We start from the raw sequence: 25,574 nt of genomic DNA on the forward strand, positions 1-25,574 counted from the left end.
TACTCTGATGAAAGCGTTATATATTTGTAAGACGTGGTCAATAGCCATACGACTTTTTCATTTTTTTTACGTTGTAATCATGAACGTAAATCCTGAGCTTTGCACTTGGTGAAAAAAGATATTTTTGAATATATATATATATATATATATATATATATATATATATATATATATATATATATATATATATATATATATATATATACATACACACACACACACACGAAAAGCCCTCAGTGCCCTACAACACCGCTCTCACTACATGAAGCACATACAGATTATTCACAGCAGTCTTTACATTGGTATTCGTCACATTAAAATTTTCCCCAAAAATCCTACTCTTACAGCTGAAGTGTATTTACAGGATTAAATTGGCACTTAACAATTACATATGGATGTCTTTCATTAGCTGTTTGATTCAAAAATATCGCTTTGAAACACTGTCTCAGATGCATTGCAACATCTTACATCTCTTTCAACATTTTTTGGATATTTTTTTTAAACTTCAGTTGTAGGAATTGGGTGATCTTCCTGCCCAGTGTTCAGGCCTTCATATTTGCTCATTGCTAGGAGGGAAAAAAAATGCCTTTTAGTCCAGCGAAAGCAGAGGCTGCATGTTCTCCTCCTCGCTTTTGATTTTCTCTGGCCGTTTAAGAACTCCAGGCTCCACCACAGACTGGGACCTGCACATATGAATAAAATATGATCAGCATCAGAAGAAGCAGTTTCAGCAAAAAAAATCCATGGCATACATATTTTCTTTCCTTCTGGTTTCTGCCTAAAGCCAGAGGTGTTCTGAGTATAACTTATACGTTTTCTTTTTTTTTTTTTTAACCAATTTGTGCTACAGTAGCTCTTTTAGGGCCATGTGGCCTAATCTTGACATTTGAATGAGCCTTGTGCACCTATGGACCTGTCACCAGTTGTCCTTCTTGATCCGCTTTTATATAACACTAACCTGCAAGACCTGCTTTATGGAGATGCTCTAACCCAGTCACCAAGCCATCGCAATCTGGGCGGAGTCATTTGAGCCCTTACACTTGCCCATTCTTCCTGATTTTCTGAATCCTCCTGATCCTTCATTCTTTACGCATCACAATTTCTTCTTCTACGCATCACAATTTTACCCTTCAGAGCCATTCATGTCATTCGACTTGCCCATTCTTTCTGATTACAGCACATCAACTCCATCAACAAAATAATCATTGTTTTCGCCTTTACCTGTCAGTGGATTTAACGTTATTGCAACACCTGACTTACTATGTGAGAATCAGTATACAAAATACCATTTATTAATATTATAACCTAATAAAAACCTAATTGCTTGAAATGGTGGGATATCAAAAGAGAGATGTTTACTGGAAACTATAAAGTAGTACATCGAAAATCGAATATATTAAAATACTAATTACCGAAAATCAAGATAATTTGATAATAAGTCATTATAATGAGATAAAAGATGTATAGAATGTCTTAAAATATGAATTATTTGCTAGAATAATGTGACTGTCAAAATAATGCAATTCATTTAAAATGAGATATGAAACTAATATAATGGGATACCATCTTGTAATAATGAGGCATTAAGAGATATATCTTCGAACATTGTTAATAATAAAATATAAAAATAATTGAAATAATAATGTGTATCTTGAAATACTGTTAAAATTCTCTCACTTTGATAGTTTAGGGTTTTTGTAAAATCCATGGTCAAACAACAACAACAACAAAATAATTTTATAAAAACAACAACAATAATAATAATAATAAATACTGAAATTTATGTTTGTTCGTTTCAGAATGAACACACTTAATGTAGAAAAGGTAATTTTTTAAATCATGTCACCACTGGCTACAAAACTGCCCTACTTTAGATTTATTCTACTGTAGCAGAAGCCTAAGCAGCTTTTGAGACAGAACTCTAACATTCATCATGCACAAATCTGGGGCAGGTCACTGGGAAATTTAAGTGGGTAATATTTGCTACATAATAATGAGTATTATGAGTAGTATGTCATTTGTTAACTGGAATAAAAATATCTCTTTTCAGTAGTGATATTGCAAAGCATCATGTTTGTCTCTAGTAAGTTTGAAGCTTGATCGATTTATGAGGAATCAAATATTGGATATGCGAAATGTTTCATAAAAATCGTTTTTGGAAAAGTGACAGGATTCTACACATATAGTTAATATCATGTTTAATCAGTGGTGGATGAAGTAGATCATTCCTGTACCTGAGTAAAAGTACACATCTCTAGCTAAAAAGTACTCCATTCACATTTCTACTTGACTAAAAGTACCAAAGTTTTTATAGTATGAAACTGAAAAGTGATTTATGAGAATTATACATCAATAAAGGATTTTCGACACTCATTACTCCTGCACATTATATATTTATAAGCAAAGAATTTCCTATCGTTACAGACACACATTGATAGAACCCTTACTCTACACTCACTAGAACCGTGAGGATGTTATGCATAAAATAAAACTTCCTTCCTTTTCCCCCACTGAATTTATAACCAACACTATATATTATATATAAGCGTTAATATGTAATGCCCCCAAAGACACACTTCCATTCAAGTTATTGCTTATTTTTTTAAGGTTATTACCGTTTTCCAGTACCGTAATTTCCGGACTATTAAGCGCAACCATATATAAGCCGCACCCACTGAATTTTATAAATAATTGTATTTTTAACATAAATAAGCCGCACCTGTCTATAAGCCGCACTAGTGTCTATAAGTGTCTACACTAATGTACTTTACACAGGCTTTAACGAAACACACGTTACACATGGTGTAATGGGTGAAATATGTTGCGCTTCCTTTAGGAGCAGAGCGGTATTTTGGGAATAGCCTGGCACTGCATTCCACCGGTATTACTGCATGTGTGTAAGACTGAGGAATATGTCCTTATTATTTTCTGATGCTCATTTCTAAGTTTCTTTGACTAACCCGTAATGCTGTTGCCAAGAAAAATAAAAAAGCACGAGTTTTGGAAACCTGTCTGTGCTTATATGATTTCTGTTGCAACTGAAGTTAGCGAGCTCTCCCTTCACCCAGACTCAACACGTTACAACGGCTTGTATCTAAACAGTAGCCTACCGAGAAAGTCATTGTTTACTGTCTTCCTCCTTCCTTTCACAACTATTTCTCTTGGGGGTTTATCTTTTGGCATCGTCGTGCGTTTAAAAATCACCCGATGGAAGTTTTTTCTCCCGATGCCGTGCAGCTCAGAACACAGGTGAGGTGCGTTTTTTCGTTTCCGTTCGGAAATTTCATTGGTCTAATGTTATGGGGTTCAGTTTTTTGGCTTGAAGTTTGTGAAACCGGGAAAAACCCAGGACAAATTCATAAATTAGCAGCCTCGTTCTTTAAGCCGCGGGGCTCAAAACGTGGGAAAAAAATAGCGGCTTATAATCCGAATAATAAAATACGGTAATTATAATTCACAAGCTAAATTCTTAAATGACTCATTCGTCAAACCATAAAATCTAGAGTAGTTTTATGTTTTTAGTCTTGCTGAAGCTGAATTCCTTCTGAGATCAAATGTGGTAAAAATGCTAGTTCTGCCTAAAGTTTGCTAAATCCTTGCTAGCTACATTTCATTACAGAGTGAGTGTCACAATCTGATGGATCGTTCGGAAGTCTGCAGCAACTCAAATAACCACCCTTTACAACCGTGCAGATCAGAAAAGCATCTCCAAAACTAAGATTTTGTACCGTACTGTAAATGCTCAGGAGACAGGAAGGCAGAAATGTCACAAGAATGAATCTACCTATATAGTGAAAGCCACCTCAAAAGAAAGATGCGACCTTGATGTTTTTTGACTCTTAATGGACATAAGCTGTAGATTTTTTTGTGACCAGAGGAGTCTGAGCCTCCGGGCTGTAATCTTCTTTTTCAGCCAGATAATACTCACAGAGCAGCAGTGAACGCAGAAGTCAGATTGATGCTAAAGGCAATCGCATGTATTCATGCTCCAGAGAGCAGCTTGCAGCAGCAGTGTATCACTCACTGAAGGAGGCGCATGACAGCATCCCTTTTTTGTCTAAAGCACTTTTCATGGACCAGTAACTCGAAAAAGCCCTGAAGGCAATCGGTAAGACAATGAGCTGGAACTTCTAGGCTTGTAAATGTGACCTAGTCTAGCAGCTACAACAGATAAAAAAATAAATATTTAATAAAAAAATGACCTTAGTATTATAGAAAACAAGAACAAATGCACAGGTCATTTTGGAACTTCTAATCATTAGCACTTTTGGTAAGTGACTCAATAATATGTCTTTAAGCAACCTGCTGATTGTCTGCATTTCTCCTCTTTAATATCAACACACACTAAAACACAACGATCTCCATAATGTCTCCTTAGTATCACACCAACCTCCTGCAACATCCAAGAGCATATAATCATTTTAACCTGATTGCATCATAACTAGTGTTTTGTTAGCACTCACGTTAGCACTCACCAATAAACCTGATTCTGATTAGCACTCACATGCACCAAATCGCACTCCTACTCATGTGTTTTGCTGTGATCCAGACTGGTTTTTGGCAGCCTCAACACTGTCTTTAGTTGTATTTCTAAGCCCTCTGCTTAAATATGCCTAAATATTGCTGCACAGCCCTCTTAATACATCAATGCAGTACTAACCATGTGCAGATGCCGGATTTGTGCTGCTTAGTCACAATACATTTCTATCTAATTGGAGAATATAGAAATTCTGAATGAATATAAGTATAGAGAATATAGAAAGTTGAATGAATGGTTATTTGGTTTTTATAATTAGAATTACATGATCAGATAACTGTAAATTATAGTATACTTATTATTATTATTATTATTATTATTATTATTATTATTATTATTATTATTATTTATTATTATTGTATTGTATATATTATTATATAGCTGTAAGTCCCATTGGAATGAATAAAGTATCTATCTATCTATCTATCTATCTATCTATCTATCTATCTATCTATCTATCTATCTATCTATCTATCTATCTATCTATCTATCTATCTATCTATCTATCTATCTATCTATCTATCTATCGTATTGTATTGTACGTGTTTGCTTGTTTTCATGTTCATTATTACCTGCCAAGGGACAGCGGATAAAAACTCCCTGGAAACAGTTATTATAAAATTGTACATGGTCACTTTCAAGAAATATCTTATATAATAAATACAATAAATAAAATACCTAACTAAAACCAGCCCTAACCCCTAACCCAAACCCCCAACCATTAACAAACTCTTACCCCTAACCACCACTAACTCTAACCTCTTACCAGAAAAAAAGCCTGCCCCTAACCATAAACCTACCCAAACCTCTTACTGAACATAGGCCTGACACCTAAACCTATGCAGAATCATTAGTATTTCCCACTCCAGGTCTAACGCACGCCATAACCTGGATGCTCCTGCTAGGTGATTAAGACTTAGTGCCATAAATAGAGCATTTATCAGATATATAACTCCAAACATACACCAAATACGACCTAGATATTCTATAACCTAGAAACACAAACTTTTTGAAACCACCTTAATCTTAGACCTGTGTCTGAACTAAAAAGGAGCATAAATGAAGCAATTGACAGATCAACACACTGACCGTTTCATGCTTTTCGGGGACAGATCTTTCTCCAGGTCTTTGACAGAAAGTGTATAGGACTCAGGGCAGTAGTCACTCTCCTCATCATAGGCATGGTCAAGTAGAGTCCTGGCCCACGTGCCCATGTCATAGGGGGGCATCATGCCACCCAACTCAGAGGGAAGAATCTCTGGCACGATCAGCTGGTGTAGACTATTCAGATTATTCCCATGCATAAAGATCTGGATAGTCAATACATCAGAAAAAAAAAACAGTCAATACCCAGAGGCTCATCCAGCAAATTCTATCATTCTATTCATTCGGGTGTTAATCTGATTAGCTTTTTCTCTCTGTTGCACCCTGTTTTTCATGTCACTCACCCTTTCACTCACCCTTTTTCTTGTTTTGTCCTTCAGGAAAGGCCGGATGACTGTGTACAGAGCATGGATGTACCATGGCTGGTTGACAAAATGGATACCACCAAACCTCGCTGGGAAGCTGTCCTGTACGGAGCAGAATAGAGAAATTATTATTTCTTCGGTTTTGCTGTCTGAATTCAAGTTATAGCCACCAAAATACACAAATTTTTTTTATTCTAAAGACATAGATCACATGATAATTTCACTATGTATGTTTTTATGAACGTGCCTGGTCCATCATAGATTATAGATCAATCAAGATCATATAAATAGGTACAAATAAATACCTCAGAACAGTAATTTCCATACAATAATCCCCAAATTGTTTATCCACTCAGTTTTTCATTAGCGCCACAAATATTTATGAGAGTGCTGTTAAATTCATGAATTTGATTGGTTTAAAGGGTGAAGCTTTATTTTCAGAATCTCTGGTAGTAACGCTGGTTGAAAGACGAAACAGGTCCTTATATTGATTGTAGTATATAGTTTTATATACATAGTTATTTAGTTTATACTTATTTAGTAGATACAACATCATCTAACCTAATAATACAATAAAAAGAAAATACTATGCTTTGACAAATCAAAATATATAATCAGTTGTTTGGTTATGCTTTCTTTATAAATATTTTAAATCTATGCATCTCCAGTATAATTGCTGTAATTATTTGATATGTTTTCCGACACAGGTAAGAGTTCAGGAAAGGAGTTAAGGCTTCAATTCTGGGTAACAAGACAATCAATATTTTGGGGATCAGGGATCAATTTTGTGTCTATCCCACAACAATTAACTTAACAAACTGCAAAAGGCTAGGATGAAGATTTTTAAAAGTATTGGGATTGTAAAACCCAATTCTTTTCTTTTCTTTTTTTTTGCTTGTTCAATAGATTAGTCTTTGTTCCTTGATATATACCTCTAGATTTGATAAACTACTTAGATCATAGCTTTTGTGTTAGAACCCACCCATTTGTAAGCGAACAAAGATGTTGAAACATATGACAAGTGTTTCTGTGCTCTGTTAGATTAAACATAAAAAAAAAACCCTGAATGTCCAATTTTGGTTTGAGCTCCTGTTTTCGTGTGTAGAATCTGCAATTGTTGTTAAAAAAGAAGACCAGAGAGCTGTCTGTGGAAGAAATGCAAACTATTTATAATTGCAAAAGAAGAGGATGTGCCTTTATAGGTATTTGTTATTAGATGGTTATTAACAGCAAGCACTAGTATCCTTTAAACATATCCTGATATACAGTAAAAATGTCCTTTGGTTGACATTACACAGTCTCATTATATAATAGTAACAAATAAAAGCTAAGATGCTGAATCTTTGATAAAAGCACAAAGTAAATAAAAAACTACTTTGGTGCCATAATATTTTTGCTCCTAGAAGATTCTTACAAGCTGGTAGCAACTATTCTACGGACCAATAATGGGTTGGGGATCTCCGGGAACCTCTGATTTAGGATGCTAAAACCTTTGTTGGTTTTCCTTTTAAAGACTTTTTAAAGTACCCTGCATACAGTAAATATGTATCTTTTTTACAAAATGTTTAAAGAGTTTTTTGAGACCTTGAAACCTTCATAAAAAAACATTCTGTATTCAATGAATAACTTATCATACCACAACACTTGATTTACGACCCACCAATAAACCCACTGTAAAGCAGGCAATAACATGGAGTCACATTTCCTGCTATTGTGTTGTTTTTATTTCAGTGTTAAGTAATTATGTGGGTGTTTGCAATATTAAAAAAAGGTCTGTTTGCCATGCTCTGTTGCCATTTGGGAAGTATAGAATTAAGATAAGTCTCAGGGCTTCTTCCTGTTCTCTAGTTAACTGTACACATTCACTAAATAACCTGATTACTGGACAAAAAAACAGATATCTTTATCAGATTACTTGGAATCCAATAACAGCTCTAATTTAATCAGAGATATCAAAAGTTTGACCACATGAAAAATCGTGTAATGTCTAAGGAAGGGATCATATTTTTCCTATATGTGTAACTGTGCTATTGCAGCTTTATGCATTTTTTATTATGATTCATCCGTTACACCTAAAGTAAAAAAATGACAGATTTTTGTTTTACAGAATGAAATAAAATGTGTTTTATGAGCTTTATTAGAATTGTGAGCTTGATAATGATGTTGGTGGAGAACAGATGTGGGGATTAGGATTTGACTGTAGACGCTCACTGAAAATCTCTTTGGCACCAAATTCCACACACATGAGGACTGGACACGGTTTAGGACAAAACTCCAGTGAAGAGCCTCAAGGAATTATCTTACACAACACACTCTACACACATACACTTTTCTAACCCTGAATGCTGAAATGTACCAATACAGTGGGGAAATAATTATTTAATCACCTGCTGAGTTTGTAAATGTTTCCCCTTAGCCCCATTTTTAATGGTAGGTTTAATTTAACAGAGAAAGAAAAAAAAGCCAGAAAAAAAAAGACATTTATATTAGATATAAATATATAACATTTAATCGAGTAAAATAAGTATTTAATCTACCAACCTGAAAGAATTTTGACTCCCCCATACCCAAATTAGTTGTGTCCCTTTAAGAAATAACTCCTAATATTAACTCATTGTGTGTATAAAAGACACACCTTTTTAACCTCTTCAACCTCTTCAAACCTCTTCACCACCATGGGAAAGACCTGCCAAAAGATGTCAGGGACTAGATCCTTGCAAGCAAGAAGTTAGGTGAAAAAGAGACCACTGTTGGCACGATAATTAGAAAATAGAAGAGATACAAGACAAGTCAATCGCCCTCACTCTGGAGCTCCATGCAAAATCTCACCTCATGGGGTAAGGAGGATTTTGAGAAAGATTAGTGATCAACCCAGAATTACACAGGAGAAGCTTGTTAATGATCTCAAACCATTGTTAACACATAAAAATGCTCAAGTGCTTAAGAGTGCACATGAACAGGCAGTTTGCCAACAAACACCTGAAAGATTCCGAGAAGGCTTGGGAGAATGTGATGTGGTCAGATGAGACCAAAATTTAGCGCTTTGGCATTAACTTGACATTAACATTATCCCTAATGTCAAACATGGAGGAGGAAACATTCTGCTTTGGGGCTGTTTCTCTGCTAAGGGTACAGCAAGACTTCACCTCATGAACGATGCCATGCACTGTAGAATCTTGAGTGATAACCTCCTAACCTCAGCCAGAACACTGTAGATGGGTCGTGGATGGTCTTCCAATATGACAATGACCAAAAACGTAAAGCCAAGGCAACAATCCGACGGTCTTGTAGCCCATTCCAGCCTTGCGCAGGTCTACAATCTTGTCCCTGACTTTCTTTGACAGCTCTTTGGTCTTTCCCAAGGTGGTGGAGAGGTTTGAATGGAAGAGGTTGATTCTGTGACGTTTATACACATAATAAGTTGAAATTAGGAGAAATTTCTTGAAGAGACAGAACTAATTACCCATAAAACTCCTACCTGGCCTTCCTCTTTTCCTCATTCCTGGTGGCTTACAGCTAATGAGAACCCAAAAATCAGTATCTCGGAAAATTTAAATATTGTGAAAAAGTAATGTACTATGCGCCACAAATATTTATGAGAGTGCTGTTAAATTCATGAATTTGATTGGTTTAAAGGGTGGAGCTTTATTTTCAGAATCTCTGGTAGTAACGCTGGTTGAAAGACGAAACAGGTCCTTATATTAATTGTAGTATATAGACCTGTTTCGTCTTTCAACCAGCGTTACTACCCGAGATTCTGAAAATGTACTAATGTACTAATCTCCAGTAAATACTGAATCGAAGCCCATTCAAGAATTTGGGGAAATTCAAAGGTTCAATGAGTAGACTGCAGCTGGAGTCAGTGCTTCAAGAGCCACCACACACAGACGTATCCATGGGCTACAACTGACGCATTCCTTGTGTCAAGCCACTCTTGAACCAGAGACAATGTCAGAGGTGTCTTACCTGGGCAAAGGACAAAAAGGACTGGACTGTTGCTCAGTGGGCCAAAGTCGTCTTTTTAGATGATAGGAAAGAAAACTTTGCATTTCATTTGGAAATCAAGGTCACAAGAAGAGAGGAGAGGCACAGAATCCAAGGTGCTTGAGGTCCAGAGTAAAGATTGCACAGTCGGTGGTGGTTTGTGGAGTCATGTCATCTGCTAGTTTTGGTCCACTGTGTTTTATCATGTTCAAGGTCAGCACCGCCATCCACCAGGAAGTTTTAGAGCACTTCATGCTTTTCTCTGCTGACCAGCTTTATGGAGATGCTGATTTTCCAGCAGGATTTGGCACCTGCCCACACTGCCAAAAGCACCAAAAGTTGGTTAAATGACGATGGTGTTGGTGTGCTTGACTTGCCAGCAAACTCACCAGCCCTAAACCCCATAGAGAGTCTATGGCTTATTGTCAAGAGGAAAAATAAAAACAAGAAGCCAAATAATGCAAATGAGCTGAAGGCCACTGTCAAAGAAACCTGGGCTTCCATACCACCTCAGCAGTGCCACAGCCCGATCACCTCCATGCCACACCGAATTGAGGCAGTAATTAACGCAAAATAAGCCCTACCAAGTATTGAGTACATATACAGTAAATTAACATACTTTCCAGAAGGTCAACAATTTTTTTGATTGGTCTTATGAAGTATTCTCATTTTTTTTTTATATATATCAGCCTGTGTGTGATTAATTTTATATTCTGTTATATACGAGCTTCAATTTTTGTATTGAAATACTAAAATAAATAAACTAATTAAATGAGATGCACACATATATATATATATATATATATATATATATATATATATATATATATATATATATATATATATATATATATATATACAGGTGCAGATACAGTTAGTTTCTTTCTTTTTTTTGTTATATGGGATTCTAAGTGGTAGAAGTAAATTTCTAGAGCACTGACCCCTTTTTTTTATTTTATTAATAGCTACCACATATCGCTGTACAAGGCTAGAAGGCAGCTCCAGTAAAGAAGCTGAATTCGTCCAGATGGAACACTGATGGATGTTAAGTGATCTCACAAGAAGAAAATAAACCCAGTTTTACTTTGTCTCAAATGTTTGCTTTACCTTTTGCTGACTTTTTTTGGTATACTATAATATGCAATTCCTTCACACATGCAATCATTCATATAATCTATTTGATACATACACACAAAACATTCTCACACTTATTTAGACCTAGCGCCAATTTAAAGAAAACGTGTGGAAAAGTGTAAGTTGGAAATTTGGAGGAGTCATCAAGATCTCAAGATCAATTAATTCAGCCTGGAGAGATAATATTTTACCCAATGCAGACATGATAATAAGAACATCAGCACACAACAACAGGCAAGCAGTATGCCATGAATATAACCAAAGCACCGAAGGTGTTTTATGTGCACATGGCAGATTTGGCCCGTTAAGATAAACGGATTGACTATGTTGTAAAGCAAAGTGTGTAGACAAATATAACCTGAATTTAGCAGCTCTATTTTCCAGCCAGACAAATAATTACTCTGTCTCCTACCTCTTAGTCCCAGTTATGTCGTGTACCATTTCTTCAGCACATATACTGGAAGCTTTTTGCTGTTCCAGTGGTAACTGAACATCAAGATGGGCAATGAGCACTCATGTATACATAGAGACGGTCCACTTTACTATCTCTGTCAATCTGTAAATCTGATTTAACATTTGAAGTAAATACGTGATTATTAGCTAACGGAAAACATCATTAACATTTCACACAAACAAAAAGGTTTCAGAATGAAGGAACATTTTCTGCATTTTTGACTCACTTTTTCTGACACCACTTTGCTGTTATAGCATTAAATTGGAAGTTTACTCATCAAAAATTCCCATGTTTTTGCTTCCACTTTTGTTGCGTCTAGACCTTTTTTTTTTTAGCTAAAAAAAACACCTTTTAAAACAATCCTGTGCTGACGATCATAAAAACAACCTGATGACAGAAAATGCAAACCAAATAAAAAGCAGATCAGGTGGGACATGCAGTCAATTTGTACTAGAATATAATAAAAGCAAGAGATAAAAAAGGTAAATAGATAAAATAACCTCCTCTCCTCTGGGATGTTCAACTACACTTTGGAGTGTGCTTGTGCAGATTTGTGACGATCATTCAGTCATAAGGGTGTTAGTAAAGACAAGTACTGATGAAGGTGAGGTAAGAAGACCTGGGGTGCAGTCAGTATTAAAATTTATCCCAAAGGTGTTTAATATAGTTGAGGTCAGTGTTCTATAGCAGGTGATCTTTCACTCCAACCAATGTAGAGCTATCTTCATTGAGCTGGCTTTGTGCACATGGGCATTGTCATGCTGGAACTGGTTTGCGTCACCTAGTTGAAGTGAAGGAATCATTCAATGCTATCACATCCTATACAACTGTGTGCCTATGAACTATGTGATAACAGTTTGGTGAAGAACCACATATGGCTGAAAAGACAGGAGTGTCCCAATACTTTTGTCCATACAGTGTAGAGATAAACAAACAAACAGACAGATTGATAGATCTATAAATAGATAGAAATAATAATAATAAAAATGTTTCCGAAAGAAAGAAAAAGTAAAGCTATACTTTTCTATACTGTTAAATACACAAATATCACTTACACCATTTTTATCAATTCACAAGGATAAAAAAAATTTTCACAATTCAAATTATTGTTCATTTACTTGCATAAAGACATTTTTGCAAGTCACACAAAATAATAAATTTGTAGATGAAATATTGCAGTCAAAATATTACAATATTTTCAATTTAGAGAAATTGTGGCTATTCGTTGGTTCATTCCATTAAAAAAAATACTGCATACAACCACTAGTGGTGCTGTTACACAAGCGACACAAGCCTATAAAATGATTACCACCTTACCACATTTTTTCACTGCAAATACACCTAATGTGCATGACGATGACTAAAGAAAATCATACATTGATGTCTTTTTATCTTTTAAAGACAGACAGGATTGGCACGCTTGTATCTGCTGCCCTTTGTATAAGTAGATAAGTCTTTCAAAGTCAGTAGATAATTGAGATCTGAATTCTCCTCAATCACTTTCAGTAAATGCTTTATCTTGATCACGTTGAGCTCTGAATACAGATTTCTTTTTTGCTATCAACACATTCACCACTTGCTCTTAGATACCTCAGAATAAAGCTCTTTGTTGCGCTCATCTCTTGATGCTGCTCGGATTAGATAGTGTAATCTACATAATGCAAGAGGCTGGATGATCTATTTTTAGAATCAACAATAAAAGCCTGGTCCATCTGTCCATCTGGATTGATCTATAAGGTCATAAAGAGGTTTGATGTATAATGAAAGTTGAAAAACCATGTCTGATGCTATATGCTCATTATATGTTCTTTATGAAGTGCCTTACTTCAAACTACACTATTTGTAGCTTCATTATTTGTAGCTATTTTCTACACATATATTGTCATCTCTAAGATGCATGTAACCTTTTATTCCTTCAGAAGTCCTTCTAAATCTTAATAATAAACCATTTTAGTCAACATTTCACCAGCTTAAGCTATGAAGGGGTAAAAAACAGGAATGTATAAGACATTTTTCCATCTGTGTACACACGCCGTAGATTGTAATATATTCCTGTCGGACCTACGTTAATTCTCTAAACACATTCACACCCTAGGCCTTATAAATCTGTGGTAGTTGAGTGACATGAGTGTGTTTCTTTCTGTGAACGCAGCCCATCTGGAGGGTGCATAGCATGGCGGTTGGACAGGTTGCTAGGGAAACTCAACATGGGGTGGGATGAGGAAGATTGGTCAGCTCTGATTGGCTGCCAAGCGTGGGGTATTTCTCAGGACGAAGACAGACAAAAGGCAAGTCCAAGACACTGAAGGAAACAACAGAGGCCTGTAGGAACAAAAGAGGTGCTTCGTGAGAGATGGCCTCACTCTCTTTCCTCCATTAGTCTGAGGAGACCATGTCTGCTTATTGCTTCTGCGAAAAAACAGCCATTTTCTACGCCTTTTAGGGCCTCATTTGGCGACACAATATATACTTCTGCTGCTTTCTAATAGCCTCATTGCTTGTTTTTTAATCAGTTTGTTTTTATTCGCCTGTGCAAACACCCCAAAATTTCAGCATTCGTTTATATCATAATACATTTCCTCACATACAGAACGTACTTCCCACCGCCCCGCACTCTCTGAGGTAAATTTAGATTAGAAAAAAAGCACAAAAAGCCCCAGTGTAGAGCAGAGCTGTGGTTGGTGAATGATAGATCATGTGTTAGATTCAGGCGTGTGGGCGTGCTGCTGGAAGAACCCTGTGAGTAAAAACGCATATGTGCTCCAGCTTCGAAATAAGTCACCGTATTCCCACAGCACCGCAAAGAAAAACTAAAACTATGACCTTAAACGTATACTTCAACATGTCATACTGAGGAAAGCAGCTGTATCTTGAAACGCTTTGCAAAACAAAACATTATATTCATTCAATCTGCTTCGAGGCAAAAAAAAGATGGACTGAATAAGAATCCTATTCTTTCGCAGTGATACACTACTTTTGAAATTCATACCGATCTTTCTTGTGCCCTGAAAGCAGTTTAGAACTGTCGAGACATGGACTTGCCAAGACTAAGTTCCTTTAAATACTGTAAGTTGTGGTGTGGCCCTAATGGATATGACTTCTTTGTCCAGCACATCCCAAGGACATGTAAGCAAGGGCACTCTGACCACTCAACAGCCATGCAAATCCACATGCAATAATCTGTATTGCACAGTGTTCTGACACCTGTCATTCTGAGCATCAACGTTTTCACCAATTTGTGCTACAGTACCATTTCTGTGGGTTCAGACCAGATAGACTACCCTTCATTTTCCATGAACATTAATAAATCTAAGGTACCCATGATCCTTTAAATGATTCACAAGTTGTCCTGTTTTGGACCATTTTTGGTACCAACCACTGTAAACCAGAAACACCACAGAAAACCTGTTGTCTTGGAGATGCTTTCACTTAGTTGTCTAGCCATCACAATTTGGGTCATATGAAAGTCCCTCAGATACTTACACCTGCCCAGCCCATTTTTCCTACTTATCACTATGCTGCCTAATCTATCCTACCTCTTGAGAAGTGCTACTGTATAATGATTTAATCTCATTCACTTTTCCTGCCTTTTATCCAATTTATAAATGGAAAGTAATTTTTTTATTATGAACAAATCACTTTTATAACTTAGGGTCAAAAATTTAGTTTCTCTTACCATTTGTATGTAGCATATTGTATATGTACACAATTCCAAAAATAATAGATGCAGTATGTAATTTAGCATTGTCTTGCTGAAATATTTAAGGCTTTCCCTGATAAAGTCCTTGTCAGGCTCTAAAATATGTATATACTTTTCATAACTTAAGTCAAGCCGGATGGTCCTTTAGCTCTTTAGTCCAGAGGACTTGGCATCCACTGTATTTTTTTTAAAAAATTACATTTTGATTTATCTGAACACCAAACATTTTTCCCCTTTGTCTTTATTTTTAAATGTGCTTTGGCCCAGAGAAGACAGTGGTGTTTCTGGATCATCTTCACATATGGCTTCTTCTTAGCATAAAAGAGATTGAACCTGCATTTGTGGTTGACACATTTAAATATTTTTACCAAAAAAAGACTGGAGGTATTTCTAAACCCATTGCAGTGATCTCCATTATAGAACCATACCTGGTTTTAATGCAGTGTCACCTGAGGGCATAAAGACCACAGGCATTCAGTGTACTTTTTTGCCCTTGTCTCTTGCATATTCAAATTCAAGTTTTATTTGTCACATACACATTCATACAGAGTATGCTTTTTTTACGACTGTCCAACATGTAAACATGAAAAATAGAAATAGAATAGGTAAGGAATAATATAATTTACATACACAAATTGCACAATAAGGGATGGATATTGACAGACGTACAGAAGTAATCCAGTGTGATTTATCCTTAAAGTGTGCTGGTATAAGGTACCATAAAGTGACACAAGAGATTTCTCCATATTTACAGATTTCTTTATGTAAATTGTGAGATATTAAAAAAAAAACTGTTTCAAAATGTGTAGACACTGTTTTTGAAGTTTGATGAACCTCTGCCAATCTTTACTTCTGAGAGAGTTTCTTCTCCAGCTTTTTGTTCTTCCAGTCCCAAGTTTTGTGAGACATGGCCATCAAATTTAACATGTCTTTGTTGTTTTCTTAAAATGGTAGATTTTTTAAAGTGCTTTTTATGTTTGATATATGGGTTTTTGAGATTTACAAATCATTGCAATCTGCTTTTATTAACATTTTACTAAGCGTTCAGCTTTTGTGGGAATTGGAATTGTATTATATATTGTAATTTCATGCTTAATATACAAGTTCTTAGCAAAATCCAAAAAGAAAACGTATATTATAAATAAAGATTATCCCTTTAGATAATTGAACATTTATTTTTAATGGTTAAATGCATATTGTAAATTCAGGGTTGACAATTATAAAATTAAATTAAAAGAGCTACTGGGGCTAATTATCACTTTAATATTGAAAGCACTCATGTACAATTCCATGTCTCAGTCACACAAACCTATTTGTACACAGATGTAGATGCAATATTGTTCACAGCAGAAACACTACACTAATACATGTTGGAGAATTGACATAGCTACTTAAATAATTTAGTAATATACAGTATACAGTATGTGCTTGTGGTGCTTATTCCACACTTTAGAAATGTGATAAATTTTATAACACGCAGTGGATGCTGACACATACAGGAGTACTTCCTCGTCATGTCTAAACCCTTTGTTTTCTTTTCAAACAACTACAAAAGCACAGTCCCACTCAGTCGTTGAATGACGCATTCTGGAGGCAAGATGCTAATGGCAACGATCAATTATTCACAAGCTAATCTGTCTGAAGAGGCGCTGGAATGTGGAATGGGCTCATCACGGGCCGGCATTAAAATTCAGTCAACAGGCTTTACTGGAAGCTGTCTGCATGGCATATCAAAGCTCAGCTTCTGTTGTCTAAGAGGGAAAAATTATACCGTCCCGTATCCAATTATGCAAACGTGGTCAGTTGAAAAATGCTATAGCTGGTGAAATGATGAAATGTATGTCTTAATGATGATACCACATGCCCTACACTTAATAAATTAATTGCATAATAAAATCATGTGTAACAATGTAAGGTGCAGATGATTCAGATAGTGGTATCAGGTCCAATACCACACACATTTTTCTAATGCCTGTAAACATTGCGTAGATAACAACATCTGATAGCAGGAGACACTACAGTTTGTGGTGTAAGTCTAGTGTACTCTGTCAAGGGAATGAACAACAATGGAAACTGAATGACATCTGTGAAAATATCAAAAAAAGGTACTTCAACATACAGTGAAACTTAGCATTGGGAGTTCAATGATACAAGCAAATTCTGGCTAAGTTACTAGACATTAGCGACACACAAGCCTAAATAAAAACAAGGGTTTACAACTCATTAAGAACAACAAAACACTTCACTTATTATTATAAACAAGTGGTAGAAAAGTGTCCTTCACTGCAACCTTACTCAATCCAAGAATGTAGCTAGCTAATACATTTCACGTTAAACCAACTAGCTAACAATATAGAGAACAAGCCGAATTAGTCTTTGTGTCACGTGAGTGCTGCAAAAAATGTGAAACTTTTTTAACTCTCTATCCAATATGTTCTCTCTATATCCATGAAGGTTCCCTCTGGGGACTGCATGTATACATGGTACCCTGTGATGGACTGGTGTCCCATTCAGGTTCTACTCCTCATCTCATCCCTAATGTTTCCAGATAAAGTTTGGCTACACCATAAGCCTGAACTGAAAATTATTACCAAATACTGCAATGTAAATATAGAAGACTACCTTCCTGGAATATATTTACTTCTTACAGCAGGTTCAGCACTCTTATATCAATTTTTGCAGACCTCCAGGCAGTTCAGAATGAAATATCACAAAGAAAGGGTTTTAACACAATCAAGTAAAGTCAAAATTTATTCAGTATGCTGACCCTGTAAGTGCAACACTTTTACAACAGAAACAATGCATGTCATAAAATGATTTCAACTCAAATGATTTTATTATAGCAATGTCAAAAAAATTGTTGATAACATTTTTAAACATCACTGCATTTTATAAAGTAGGTGATAGTAAAACAGACTATATGGACTACAATTTGTGAACACCTGTTCATTAGATTTGTGTGTTTTTCAAACAACCTATTCCACATTAAATCCCCATTTGCTATTATATTAATCTCCACTCTTCTGGGAAGATGTTTCACTAGATTCTGGAGTGTGTTTGTGGAGATTTGTGCTCTTTCAGCTACAAGGATTTTAGTAAAGTCAAGTCAAATACTTATGTAGATGAAGTAAGGAGGCCTGGAGTGCAGTCGGCGTTCCAATTTATCCTAAAGGTGTTAAATAGGGTTCAATTAGAGCTCTATTGCAGGCCATTCAAGATCTTCCACTCCAACCAGTGCTCGAATTAAGGGGGGGGCTGGAGGGACCCCACATAAGGCATTAAGGACCCCCATGACAAGTAAAAAATAGTCTTGGGGGGGTCCCCAAGATTATTTTAGTAAACAATATATGATATATATGAATTGCACAACAACTGGGGACCTCCCATAAGACTTGACTCAATTGGAGCACTGACTCCAACCCATGTAAACCATATCTTCAAGGAGCAGGATTTTCATTTGTTCATTTTTTGTTAAAAAGTCTTGCTTCTTGTTATGAGCCTTGGCTAGTAAATCCCTTTCTATTATGAAATTTTATTTAAAACTGTATAAAGATTCATTATGTAGTTCTTATTAAAACTTTCATTTAATAAACATAAATAAAAATATGTACGTATCATTTACATATAGAACCATGCACCATTTAGGTTCATGAATTATCAGCTCTAGTCTATGCCGAAAATTTTTTTAAAACACTATCCGGTGTACTAAGTGCATCTACTAATTGCAAAATTTTGTTTTTGTAATAATAACAGCGGTAACAGGTGTAAGATTCTGTCTGAAGCAAAAATGCTACAAGGCTATGATAAGTAATCACAATAGTGGCACAATAGTCATCTCTAATTGCTATGCGGACAATGTTTCCAAGCCTCAGAACATAAGGCCAACTCTTGTTCGTGCACCTCACAGAGAGAATAGCTAATGCCCTTTACCAGACTTCCTCAGACTCAAGCACCTGCTTGAGACACAACATTTTTTGAGAGGCTGATTATGAAATTCAAACAAGTCCTGTGTTGTTGCACAATCAAAGTAGCATTAAAACAAACTGTAGTCTCTTTTGATATTTAGTGACTGATGGAAATATACAATCTGACAAGAGAATAGTTGTACAATGCAGTACAAAGCTGATTTTTTCATCATTTTAGTTACCAATAATCTGAAATTTAAAACCATTTATGATGGTTTACTTCTACACTAAATGAACAAGATTTTGTGGACACCTGATGATTCGTAAGTGCTTTTTTGAACATCCAACCCCACATTTAGTTCCCATTTGCAGTTATAATAACCTACAATCTTCTGGGAAGATGTTTCTCTGGATTTTGAAGTGTGTTTGTGGAGATTTGTGGTCAGGTGTGAGTAAAGTCAGGTACTGATGTAGGTGAGGTGAGGAGGTCTGGGGTACAGTCATTATCCCAAAGGTGTTCAATAGGGTCAGAGCTTTATAGCAGGCCACCAAACATCTTTAACTCTAACCCATGTAAAGCATATCTACATTGAGCTTGTTTTTTGTGCACAGGGGGTTTGTCATGCTGGAACAGGTTTGGGCCTCCCAGTTCAACTAAAGGGAAAATGTAATGCTTCCTCATTGGAAGATTCCTATACAGTTTAATACCTGCAGTTTGGTGAAGTGCCACATATGGCTAGAAAAGTCAGCTGTTCCAATACTTTTGTCCGTATAGTGTATGTTATGAAATAACAAGAATATCTAACAAACTTGCCCTTTAGATTGCTCAGATTGTGATCTAAGATCACAATATTAAGAATTTCTTTCTTTGGTGAGTACTTCATCAATGTGTGATTGTTGAGATATGGTTATTTACCCTAACTATGTAAAAATTCTATAGAGACAAGTGGGACAAATAATCCCTAAAGCAGCGGTGACATATGATAGTCGATTACATTCATGTAATTATCGATACAGGTTGAGACGGACCAATCAGATTTGAGATTTCAACAGTGCCGAATTGTAAAAGGTAAGAACGCCTTTCCTGTTACATTAAACTTTAAAAAATCTGATTTGTTTGTTCATGATTAACCCTAATAAGCTTATAATGCAAATGAGATGTCTGTAATGTTACCTGTAAACCCTCGATGGCCAATCTCAGCATGCTTGGTGTGAGTTTAGAAGCTTGTTTGAATGTGAAATTGCTCCAGTCGATGATCAAGACAAATCCATTAACTTGGAGCTCTGGGTCTTCAATCATGGCCTCCAGTGACAACAAAATGGCTCGCAGTATATCCACAAATGTGTACCTGAGAACATACATCAGCTTTTAGTTTAAAAAAGAAAATGACATGGTGGGAAAAAAAAGGTTTTGTTCTTAAACCTTTTATCGCACTTTTTTCATTACAATGTCCAAAACATATTGTCTTTGTCCAGCATCCTAAAGCTCAACAATACATCAGAAAAATGTGATAGGCTTTAACACAGTACTGTATTTGATCTGGCTGAGAACGTAAAAAAAAAGGAATGAAAATAAACTGACGTTGTTTTCAGCAACACTGAAAACAATCAATCAGGCTAATTGAGGCCCCTCTTGACCCTCTTGCTCCATGCCTCTTGTTTTAGAAAAGGATACAGACTTTGCTACTCTCAGAGGCAATGTTGTGACTCGCTTTGGTTTCAAATGCTCTTTAGACTCAAGTGAGGTGCTGTGTACACTGCTGAGTCTAATGAGCCAGGATTCATTAGACTCATCTCCGTCTATTCACTACAAATGCACATGCACTTGTTTTTTTACTCAGGTGTACACAAAAGGATTCAGTTATTCTATTTACAAAATATAAACGCTGATGAGAATCTTTATGGTTCTCCTCTTTTTCCCTCTTCTTTTTTGCCTGAGAGCTAGTGTTTGTGTGCTAAGTTTCAATAGGGCTTTCTGTATCATGGTTTGACTTGCAATTTCTTTAAACCTGTGATGATGAGTCATGGCTGAAGATCAAAGATTTCTTTTTTCATATCTCAAACCAAGCTATGATTTATACATAGTTAAAATCTCTGAAGCTTAAATCATTTAGTCTCAAGAAAGGATGCTTATAAAACATATTCGAACTGGGGTTTGATGACGTGCCTCATTGCGCATTGTACTACAAGGTTTAGATTTTCACATATAACAAATTAGCATTAGTGCATATTATAATGTATTGTAAAATATATTAATGCTATGCAGTATTGTCAAATAATAGTGAACTTACTGGCCAGTTCCAGTTAAATGACATGTCACTACGATGTCCAGCTTTTCATTTTCTCTCCTCAAAATACATTTAACATTTGATGCATTTGGCAGATCCAGAGAGATTTACAATTATCTCACCTCATACAAGTGAGCAGTTTAGAGTTGAGGGCCTTACTAAGGGGCCCAGAAGTGGCAGTGGGATTTGTACTCACAACCATCTGATAAGAATTCCAATATCTTAACCATTGAGTTACACCTACCTTTGCCTGATCAGGATCATTTTATTTATTTTAGAGAATACTGAAAACTGGTTAAAGAATGTGAGACTAAAAAAATCTCCATTGAAAACAACTAAAAAAATTATAGGACTGTAAAATAAAATGTTCATTGTAGGAAACCTTTTTATCTCCAGATCCTACATAGAAATTATATATATAAAAAAAATATAATAATAATTATATATATATATATATATATATATATATATAATTTCTATGTAGGTTCTGAAGATAGTAATTTTGGCATTTTTTATATATCATAACACATAACTGTATTAAGTCGAATAGCCCTAAAGAAAATGTGACTACTTGCTACAACAAATCATTCTTCTCAGTGCTGAAATGCAGGCCAGTAGTGCTGAAGGACAGCTCAAATGCTCCAGGCCTTTCCACACCATTAGCCCCATTATGGTTTCCAGATGAAAGTGGCTGTTACAGTTAACACAGTGTCAAACTTGCAAATCCGTAACCATTCACACAACTTGGTTTATAAGAAAGGTTGCAGATGGTAAGGTTAGGGTATCAATGTTAATATTGTTGCTTTGAAGTAAAGTTTTATAAAATTCACTCGAATACAATCCAACCATCAGCATCAGTTTCTCATTTGATTATAAGAAACAGTAGGATTTTTACTTTTTTGGTAAAAGATCTGTTTAAACACAATGTTCACTCAGGCTAGTTATAGTTTCTTGTAATAAAAATGTATTTTTTAGAATCCAAAAATTCATTGCGTTGTTGTAGGTAGAATAGGATTGTATTGCACACAGTATTGTGGTGGAAAAAATACTATTTTACCAAGTATTGACCAGCAGTCACATGCCATTTGGTTTGACCAGCTGCCAAATCATAAGCTGAGCTGATTAAACAAGAAGATTTGCTTTATCATGTATTTAAATTAATAAATAAATGTTTGACATTGTCTTATTGATTTGCTTTTATTTTGTAAAATTCTATATGATGTATGATGTTTCCAGCCAGTCAGCATGGTTTAGCAGCTTAGTTGATTCTAAAGAAGGTACGGTTTCCCCAGTCGAACACAAGCCTCACCCTCAAGGGTTCAATATTATTATTCTGATATTGTTGTAAGATTGTGTGATGCAATTAACAATATAAAGTAGAATAAACCAAGACAATTGTACCACGTTGTGATAATTACCCAGTTTGGTCCCAACCAGCTTTGTGCCAAAATGCAAGCTGAGCTGGTTAAATCAGAAGATGATATTTATGATATTATCTTGTAAATTAATCAATACATTTTTAGGAAATTCTTACAGATTTATGGATTTATTTTAAAGAAATTTAATATAATGTAGAATTTTTCAGCTTCAGCTCTCAACCCCTTGGGTTTTCGGTCCAGACGGACACAATCACCTTCATGCTTGTTGCATTGTTTGTACTCAAAGATATCAGGTACAGGAACAGATCATTTTCACCAAGCGGCGATGATTCTGCAGCTTGGTCTGCTTGCTAAAAGACGATTTCAAGCAAACCAAAAGCCTACTTTTATTACCTAATAAACTGATTAATACAGTAAATGTTTAAGGATTTGTTCTGAAACAAGATCATATGATGTAAAAGCTACCTGCTGGTAAAAATGTTTAAGATGCTATCTTTGGTTAGACCAGAACCAAATTGGCAACCCAAGCCCAAAATCCCAGCATCACCTGCTCTGATCCCAGTTGGCAGCAAACAGGACCATGATCTTCCTGCCGTGTCGGTCCAGGTTGGAGAGCACCCCAGGGAAACCGTCCTTGAGGGCCTGTTTGATACCAGGCTCTGTGGCCTTCAGGTTCTTAAACATGTCCAGGTTCTGCTGTCGGTACTCGAAGTATTGTGCGAGCAGACGGAACGCCTCGAAGTGGTTGAACTTGCGGGCGCGCAGGAAGCGCAGGATAAAGGCGTCGTCCGTGCGCAAAAAGCCGATGTCCGGCCGCGTTATGATCATGTCCCGCACCTCCTGGATGTCCTGGTGCAAGGTGTCAGGGTTCTCTTTCAGCTCAGCCTTGGCCTTCTCCAACGTCTCGGCGGACAGACCCGCCTGTAAATGAGTCATCGCGATCGAGAAGAAGAACAAGAAGAGGAACAAGAAGGGTGATATCCTAGGATTTGTGGATGCGTCCTAAATAAGACGCCACTTTAGATCCCGTCCTGAGATCCCACACATACACACGCACACACACACACACACACACTCACACACACACACACACACACACTCAGAGTAATTTCCCCCGAATCTGAGCGTCACCTGGTTGGAAAATCAAGAAATAAAGAGGAAAGAAAAAAAAACACCATTTGCGGCATCCGGTCCAAAATGCAAAACGATTTGGATCAGTATCCGAGAAAAAGCCTTTCTTTCATCCAAACAAACTCTCAGATAACGTGACAAAAATCAGGGATCAGGGTTTAATAAACCCCTTCTTACGCTATACCACGCTACCGTACACCGCCAGGCAATGCGGCACCCTGCAGAAGGATCACATGGAGAAGGATAGAAGTCCTCGGGAATCAGCGGCCCATCAAGCATCTCATCCCAGCGTTTTCCTCCTGCTGTCGCAGATTTCCATCATGTGTTCAAAAGAGAGAGAGAGAGAGGAAGGCAGATTTGCATTAGAGATGCTCAGGCTGCTTTTGTTGATGCTTCTGCTGATGCTGATGCTGCTGCTGGTGGTCAAGATGATGGCGCTGACGATGAGGATGCTGATGCTGATGAAGATGATGATGCTGCTGTTGCTGATGATTATGGTGGTGCTGAGAATGTGACTGACAAAAGACAGGGGAAAAAATGCCATACGGATCCGGTCACACACCATCCATCCATTCAGCAAGCACGTGGGGGCGGGGCGGGAGGTGTAAAAGGAGAAAGAGGAGGAGGAGGAGAAGAAGGAGGAGAAGAGGAAGAGTCCTCTTTTTAGTCCTAGGATCCCTTTAAAGCGCCAGCTCAGTGTTAGTGCTTTAACACTATAACATTTAGCGAATATATATGTGTGTGTGTGTGTGTGTGTGTGTGTGTGTGTGTGTGTCCAAAAAATTATTAGCATTTTAATCCCTAAGCATGAAACACAAATTGGAGCTAATTCTATGAATTACATATGTGTTTTAATTCAATTCAGTTTATATGTCGACATTTTTTATCTATATGTGTATAAGGTGAGACCCTGTGGGTGCAGTGGCAAGAAAAAACTTCAAGAGGTTCTATGAAGAAAAAACCCTAAGAGAAGACTCGGGAAGGAACCCATCCTCATCTGGGTGGCACCCAATGTCCATTCATTATAGGTCCATCATTATTGAGGTGTACTGTTCAGTGATAACTGCAGAACTGTTCATGGAATTTGCAGCCCAAATCCATTATACTGTTTATATTAATCCCAGTCCAAATCCATATTCATAGTTCTTGAATTGCTCAGTAGCTTCTTGATTCTATAGACTGTCCATGTAGAAGATGTTTTAATCGGAGAAGACTGAACAATTTAGCACAATAATAATAATAATAATAATAATAATGATAATAATAATAATAATAATAATAATAATAATAATAATAATAATAATAATATTTGTGGTACACATTCACAGCAGCACTGAACTGTAGCATAATGGAAATACACTATATTTCCAAAAGTATTGGGTCACCTGACGTTTCTGCTTTATGAGGATCTTTTCCAAACTGTTACCACAAAGCTGGAGGCTCTCAATTGTCCTGGACGTCTTAAGATGGCGCTATAATAAAATTTTGCTTAGAAAACCCATACCTGTTCCAGCATGGTGATGCCTCTGCGCACAAAGTGAGCTCCTTGAAAATCTGGTTGACATGCTTTGGAGAGGAAGATCTTGCTGCTAT

The 25,574-nt window shown here is 36.4% G+C and overlaps 1 protein-coding gene across 1 annotated transcript; it reads right to left on the reverse strand.

Moving 5' to 3' along the window:
* Nucleotides 1-210: 210 nt before the first annotated feature.
* clvs2 (clavesin 2) lies at nucleotides 211-24,695 on the reverse strand. The gene is made up of 5 exons (XM_083562544.1): nucleotides 23,398-24,695; nucleotides 20,358-20,532; nucleotides 5,998-6,108; nucleotides 5,627-5,847; nucleotides 211-683 (listed from the first exon to the last, which is right to left on the reverse strand). Exons 1-5 carry the CDS (start codon nucleotides 23,784-23,786, stop codon nucleotides 590-592), a joined length of 990 nt encoding a protein of 329 aa, XP_083418670.1. The 5' UTR covers nucleotides 23,787-24,695; the 3' UTR covers nucleotides 211-589.
* Between the last annotated feature and the right edge of the window lie 879 nt (nucleotides 24,696-25,574).

Source organism: Silurus aristotelis (assembly GCF_946808225.1).
Source record: "Silurus aristotelis genome assembly, chromosome: 15".
In the NCBI taxonomy this organism is placed as follows: domain Eukaryota; kingdom Metazoa; phylum Chordata; class Actinopteri; order Siluriformes; family Siluridae; genus Silurus; species Silurus aristotelis.

Excerpts from the sequence above, each read along its gene's own strand:
- clvs2 (XM_083562544.1), bottom strand. The coding sequence starts at position 23,786 with ATGACTCATTTACAGGCGGGTCTGTCCGCCGAGACGTTGGAGAAGGCC. Across the intron at positions 20,533-23,397 it reads GCCAACTGGGATCAGAGCAG|GTACACATTTGTGGATATAC; the intron begins GTGATGCTGGGA and ends GTATGTTCTCAG. Across the intron at positions 6,109-20,357 it reads TGGCCATCGAGGGTTTACAG|GACAGCTTCCCAGCGAGGTT; the intron begins GTAACATTACAG and ends TGCTCCGTACAG.